Source organism: Hemicordylus capensis, chromosome 3 (assembly GCF_027244095.1).
Source record: "Hemicordylus capensis ecotype Gifberg chromosome 3, rHemCap1.1.pri, whole genome shotgun sequence".
Taxonomy (NCBI): domain Eukaryota; kingdom Metazoa; phylum Chordata; class Lepidosauria; order Squamata; family Cordylidae; genus Hemicordylus; species Hemicordylus capensis.
In genome coordinates this window covers 297,334,281-297,340,597 of record NC_069659.1, presented here as the reverse complement: position 1 = coordinate 297,340,597, position 6,317 = coordinate 297,334,281, and the positions used below count along the sequence as shown (strand labels likewise).

Sequence of the window (6,317 nt, the reverse complement as noted above, 5' to 3'; positions counted from 1 at the left end):
ATTAAGAGTTAGGTAACACTCTCAATCTTAGAAAGCTGATCATATGTAGAGGATGAGTTGGAGGAAACGGTAATAGCCTCTTAAGTAAACTGGGGTTCCCAAGCCATTTAAGGCAAGTTGTGGATTGTACCTAGAAGACAATAGGAGAGTATGCATGCAGTGTTAGGAAAAGGCTTCGGAGACACCCACTGCTTATGATCTCCTACACAATGGCAAATGTAAGGTAGTGGAAGAACACAGGCTTATTAGACAATATTTTTTTATTATTAAAATATTGTTATACCAAGTGGAATGCTACAGCAATCTCGGTATAAAGCGGCATAATAAAACAGCCAGGTTTACATTTAAATACTTAAGATAACTTAAAATGCATCCAAAACAACAACACCCCTCATTGTCTTTGGCAGAAAAAAAAGTTCACAGCACACACAAAAAAAATACTTAAAGGGATATCAATATTAATACGAAATATATTAAGCTGTGTTTCTCACTCTCTCTTTCATAACTTTTTTGCTTTTTCACTTTGTAAACAATGCACGATAACTGAACACCTTTTTACATATTTATGGAGGGGTTTTTTAAAAAATGCAGTTGTCCAGCAAACGCACCTGTTTAACACAAACAGGGGGTTGGGGGGCATGAAAGTGTGTGAATGAAGAGTCAAAAAAGCACCATTGTTTGGTGGAGTGAGTAATGTATTCACATCTGAGTTGGCTACTGTCAGAAGCCAGCTGTCAGTAGACGGGGAGTGTGTAAAAGGCCTTTATGTGATCAAGACAGCATGTTCTGGAGTGATTCCAGAGGGGGGAAAGAGAAAAGGGTGTGTATGCATAATCAATATTCATCAAGAAATTTAAAAAAGAGTTACATTTAGGATTTAAACTTCTTGTGCATCTCCATATTCACTCGCATCATTCCCAGAAATGCCCCTTATTTCTTTAGAAATATACTACTCAGTATTGGCCACGCTCCCCTCTTCACAAACATACCAGCTCAACACAAACCCCCACACACATACTGCATCATCTCTCCTCCTCCACTCTCTTGAAGTAGTTCAGGTTCACTTTTTTCAAGCATTGCTTGTGTGAATAATCCTCGTTCCTGTCACCCAGAGGCCAAGTCATGATCTTGCCTCGGACCAGATGATACTTTCCACTGATGAAATGACCCCCATTTTACCCTAGCCAGGAATCAGGGCCATTTGTCCCAATACAGCTGTTCTGATCTCCCACCACCTGAGGATGCATCCAGTTTAAAAGGCTGCAGTTTGATAACGGCAGCACACAAGCAGAAAGCACTTGGCTTGTGGCTGTATTCAAACAAAGAGCAGGGAAATTCCAATCTGAAGCATCATGGGAAATTGCTTCAAGGGAAATGGAATCTGAAGGACTCTGAAGGCGGATATTTAACTCTGGACAAACAGGATATGAAATGGAGGAAAAGAAAAAGCAAACACTAGAGCAATCCGAAAACAAGACACACACACACACACACACACAAAAGTGGTGGGGACCAAACAGAAAGCTCAGGCAGAACCATTGCAAATAGCAGAAAGGGACAGGAAGAGCCAAATTAGAGGGATTGTGGCTGAAATGTTGATTTCTGTTGTGCTTTTTCTTCTAGAAGATATTTACAACAAAAATGGGACCATCCCCTTAATCCCCCAACCCCAGTAACCATGTGCTATTCCCCAGCCAAAGGTAAGAGACTGCTTGCAGTCCCCAGTATCTGCAGCTGCCCTCTGCTTGGGAGGCAAAGGGTGGACTGTGCGGGGCGGGGAGGGGGGGCAGGGGAAGAGAATAGGGTCTGCGGAACGAATTCTAGCCACACCAGCACCAGAGAGACACTCTAGGCTTATGATAGCTTACACTTCAGGTCCAGGTACCTGCCAGGAGCCCAGTGAATCAGGATGCCACCTCTTTCAGTGCCAAAGTCCAGCATGTCACCCTCTATTGGGTCACATCCAGGCAGCACAAAGGTCCCACTTAGCATCCCAGTTTGTCTTTCCATCTCTCAGGAGAGTCAGTGGCAAAGAAAACATGGAGCAGTTGTCTCTGTACAAGCATCAGCTCAACACACTGTGCTCCAGCTCTGGCTCAGTCCATTGGAGAGGAGATGTCTGTCTGGGCACCAGGGGACACCCCCAGCCCCAGCCGAGTTGTGCTGCTCTTGTAGCTTTTCATCCCAAAATGCAACAGCTGGTCTGCTTCATGTGCTCCTCCAGCCCAGTCCCTCTTGCGGAGTCTTTTGCCTAGCCACCACAGGCCATCCTAATGGCTGAAGGGTTCCTCAGTCTGGGCTCTAGCAGTCAGTTTCTGTCCCCCTGATAAGGCTGCAGTCTGCTAGGGCAGAGAGGAGCAGCTCGGTCCGGTCACGTTCATGGAGGCCTCCCTGTTCCTCAGATGAGAATCTCCACCATCTCTGACAGGTCCAAGGCTTTAGCAGCTGGCAACGTCTCTGCAAGGCAACCAGCCAATGTTATTGCAAACGTATTGAGGAAGAGTTCAAAGCTACTTTTAGTACCAAGGTGCCACAAGGGACCCCAGGGTCTCTGCAGCAGGAGCTTCATCATAATGTGAAAAACAAGAACAAAAACTGGAAGGAATTTTAGAGCCATATGCTGAAAAATCACTTTGCAACCAAGCAACCGTCCCTTTCAAAACACTTCATGGGATAAGCACCAAAACCTCACATTGAAAACTCCAACCACGGCAACCCCTTCCTGATGCTAATGGAACATATGGCACATTGACATAGCCATGGGCATCAGTTATTAATTCAAGCCACGTGTAGGAGGAGGCTGATCACATCCTGCTCTCAGAAAAAGTTCTAAGCACATCTGTCCCTCCTACCTCTGCTAGCTTTGTAAGCTTGGGGGTTCAGGATAAGACTTCTTGTGGGTTTGGGGCCTGGACAGAACCCTAAAACACAAGCTGAGGTAAGCACCAGCCACTGAGGTGGAGGGAAACAGAAGGCAGCTGCTCAGATTTCACCAGCCCCCCCCCCACTCCCAACTTGAATCATCCTTCATAACTTCAGTTCTCCGGTCCATGATGATTAGACAGTGGAATGTTGGGAACATCTGGGCTTTATTGTGGAATGCGGTATCTGTAAGACCACTAGGGAATTTAAAGGAGCTCCAAGGATGCTGTTCTTCCACACAAGCCATTGTTTATCCTCTCTTTTTTCTGTGCTTCCCCCCACTCCCTCAGTCCCATCTGCTCCTTTCAGATAAGCCTGCATCACATTGCATGAAACTCATGATTAGTCACTATGGCAGGAATCTCAGCCCTGGCATCTAGTCTACACAAGGCAGCTCTGTGTTCACCGCTTAGTTATGTGAACCTTGTCAGGCATCCCTGGTAGGGGAAAGCAGTTCACTGGGTTTACTGAAGGCATTGCTATGAGGCTAGTCTACAAGAGAAGGTCAAGCACTGTGGTAGTCCTATGGTCAGTCATTGGGGGTTAGACCAGCACTTGGCACTTACCTAGTGAATTTGCTGCGCCACTGCTGTTTTCAAGATGGGGCTCAGGCTCATCAGACTGAGTACTCTCAGATGAGCCATCTGTCTGCGTACTCCCATCTTTGCTGCCATGTTTGGCATGGAAAGGAAGAGGGCCACAAACTGATGGGACGGTCGTTTCTGCTGAAGCCTTCGGTGCTGATGGATGAACAGGAGACTAATTTAGACCAGCAAATTCAGGATAGGCTTACAGAGAAACACCTAGAGAATGACTACAATATTATACTCCTTTGCCTTCTGTATTTCCTCCTTGTTGCAACCGCCAGCAAGAAAATAAGTTGGGAGTGTCAAGATTTACTGGCAGATATTTATCTTATCTCTTGCTATAGGTCTGTGTAGAAGTAAATTCCACAGCTGGATGGTTGACTTTGGAGTATAGTTAATTACAGAGCACAGGCCACTGACTGGAGAGAGGCAATTCACCCTCAGTTCTAAGACCATTTCTCACTCAAGCTCTGATCAAGGGACTCACATGTTCAATTCAGATCTCATAGTATCAGTTTTCCAAACCAGACGCCTGAAGTGAGAGCTCTCATAAGGATCCTATCGCCACATACTTGGTGGATTTGAAGCCATGATTTGAAATGGATTGCAAACCACGGATTGGAGGGAAACTATGGTTTGGACTAGGAACTATAGTTTGCTTGATTTGGACACAATAGCAAACTATGATTACCCAAACCATGGAAGAAGTATGAAAAATCTCTACATGACAGGGCATGAGGGAGATTTAAAGTCCACAATACATTCCTGATCCTCCAATCCATGGCTTGGGAGAATTGAAAACATGTCACCTGAATTCAGCCAAGGTGTTTTCCTTGCAGTACAAGAAGTAGAGGAGAAAGAATATAGATCCTATGCAAATTGCAGCTAGTCAAATGCTTCTTGGGAAGCTTAACAGGGACCCAAAGCAAAGGAACTCTATACACATTACATATTTAGAATTTCTCTCTGCCCTTCTCCCAACATTATGCAAAGCTTCTGTTACCTGGACTCCCTTGGGAACCACTTTCACTGGCTGAGGCACCTGGCCAATACTGGGTGCCAAAGGCTGCGAAGATGGATGGCACAGATTTGGCAGGCCGCAGGGAGCCCTGAAGTGCCTTGCTGGGGTCCTTGCGAGAGCGCTGCTGCAAAACTTTGATGACAGCATCCTTCTCGAGTATTTGAGCATGAAGTACTTTTAACCTGGGAAATGAAGAAGGACGGGCAATGTGATAAAAAGCAGGCAGTAGTGTCAAGGTTTGCAGGCAGGTTATCTTAGAGGAGCACCATCTTGCGGACTCCTGCTCTTCAACTGTTAACTGGAGTTTTCCCTCTACCACCACTGTTTCCATTTTGCCAATAGAGAATCTGCTTTTAAATTTGCCATTAGTGCTAAAGAGCTCATCATGGACACTTTATTTTCTTATGTTTCGAAGGCTGGCCAAGATCTCAGCAATGCAATGTTTAAAAGGGCAAATCCCCTCCTTTCTGCTGGAGCCAGGCCAATGGACAAGCATCTGCTTACGCATCTTCCTCTGGCAGGATGTACCTGTTCTCCATCTCCTGGTGCTTGTGATTTGCCAGCAAGAGGTCCTCGTCAAAGCTGCTGTTGGGGGAGTGGCGGGGAGAGTGGTTGATGATGGTGGTGTCTCGCTGTGCAGCAGCAGTGGCAGCAGCGTCCATGGCAAACTGCCTCATGGTGCACTCTTCTAGGTACTTTTGCTCCCACTTGGTCATATCAGCCTCCAGGGCTAGGATCTTCTCTTCCTTCTCTCGCAGCTGTTCAGATAGCATGTGGGCATTCAGCTCAGGAGATCCTCCATTAGGTGCTCCCATTTGTCTCTAGATTGGCAGAGAGAAACAAAAACTCGCATCACACTGCATTCTATGCTGCTGATGGAAACAACCTATTCATTATGTGAGGTGTAGTGGGCCAGAGTGCTGTGGGTGTGTATCTCAAACCACTTTGAGATTTCAGCAATTTTGTTTTGGAAGGAGTCTGCTTCCATTAAGCCTGTTCTTTGCAGCAGCCTCTTCACGAGGATGTTGTCCAATACCTACGGTTCCCAAATTGGCCATCCAAGTGGGGGAGCTTCAGTGTGCCTCACCATCAGGTCACTTTTGGATGCAGGCACATCTCAGCTTAGTAAGTAGCTGTACCGAGGACAGCACTAGAGATGGCAACCAATCCCCCCTTTTAAAAAATTCATCTTCCCCCCGCTTTTTAATTTATCCAACAAAATGACCAGTGTCTTTCACTTCTTGCCAGCTGCTGATCTAATAGGTTAATTTATGTAAAGCACTTTGCACATAGGTGGCAATAAAATAAATAATAATAATAATAATAATAATAATAATAATAATAATAATAATAATAGCAGCTGACATGAGGAGGAAAATTACTCAGAAAAGCCCGGCTGAAATTACAAGCACAAGTTAGACAATTACTTTGAGTAAATTTCCTCATCCTCTCAGTCACTAATAAGAATACAATATAACAATTTTTACAGTCAGCAATATCTTGGGGTATCGTTCCTTTATACATGATGCACAACTTCTCCATTTTGTGGCTACCAAAATCTCAGCACACACTAATTTACAAGATATCCACTTGCTGTTCCAACTAGCTGTTGTTCCCCAATGAATCCTTCAGTATGTGGTAGCCAGATACTTAACTAATGACTGTGTGTACCTGCCGCCACTGATTTTTAATCACTGGGCAATCTAACCAGCTGAGTAAGACGACCGCTGGAGAGGATCCATATGCCAACAACAGTTATTTGACTGATGTTCTATAAATTTGCTGTA

The 6,317-nt window shown here is 45.1% G+C and overlaps 1 protein-coding gene across 1 annotated transcript in view; it reads right to left on the bottom strand.

Moving 5' to 3' along the window:
• Window positions 1-242: 242 nt before the first annotated feature.
• AMOTL2 (angiomotin like 2) overlaps window positions 243-6,317 on the bottom strand; it is a 21,877-nt gene continuing 15,802 nt past the window's right edge. The window contains exons 7-10 of the mRNA XM_053311909.1: window positions 5,059-5,351; window positions 4,513-4,712; window positions 3,489-3,662; window positions 243-2,457 (exon numbers count right to left, since the gene is read on the bottom strand). Coding sequence (XP_053167884.1) covers window positions 2,399-2,457; window positions 3,489-3,662; window positions 4,513-4,712; window positions 5,059-5,351 — 726 coding nt within the window. The 3' untranslated portion in view covers window positions 243-2,398. The remainder of the gene's footprint in view (window positions 2,458-3,488; window positions 3,663-4,512; window positions 4,713-5,058; window positions 5,352-6,317) is intronic.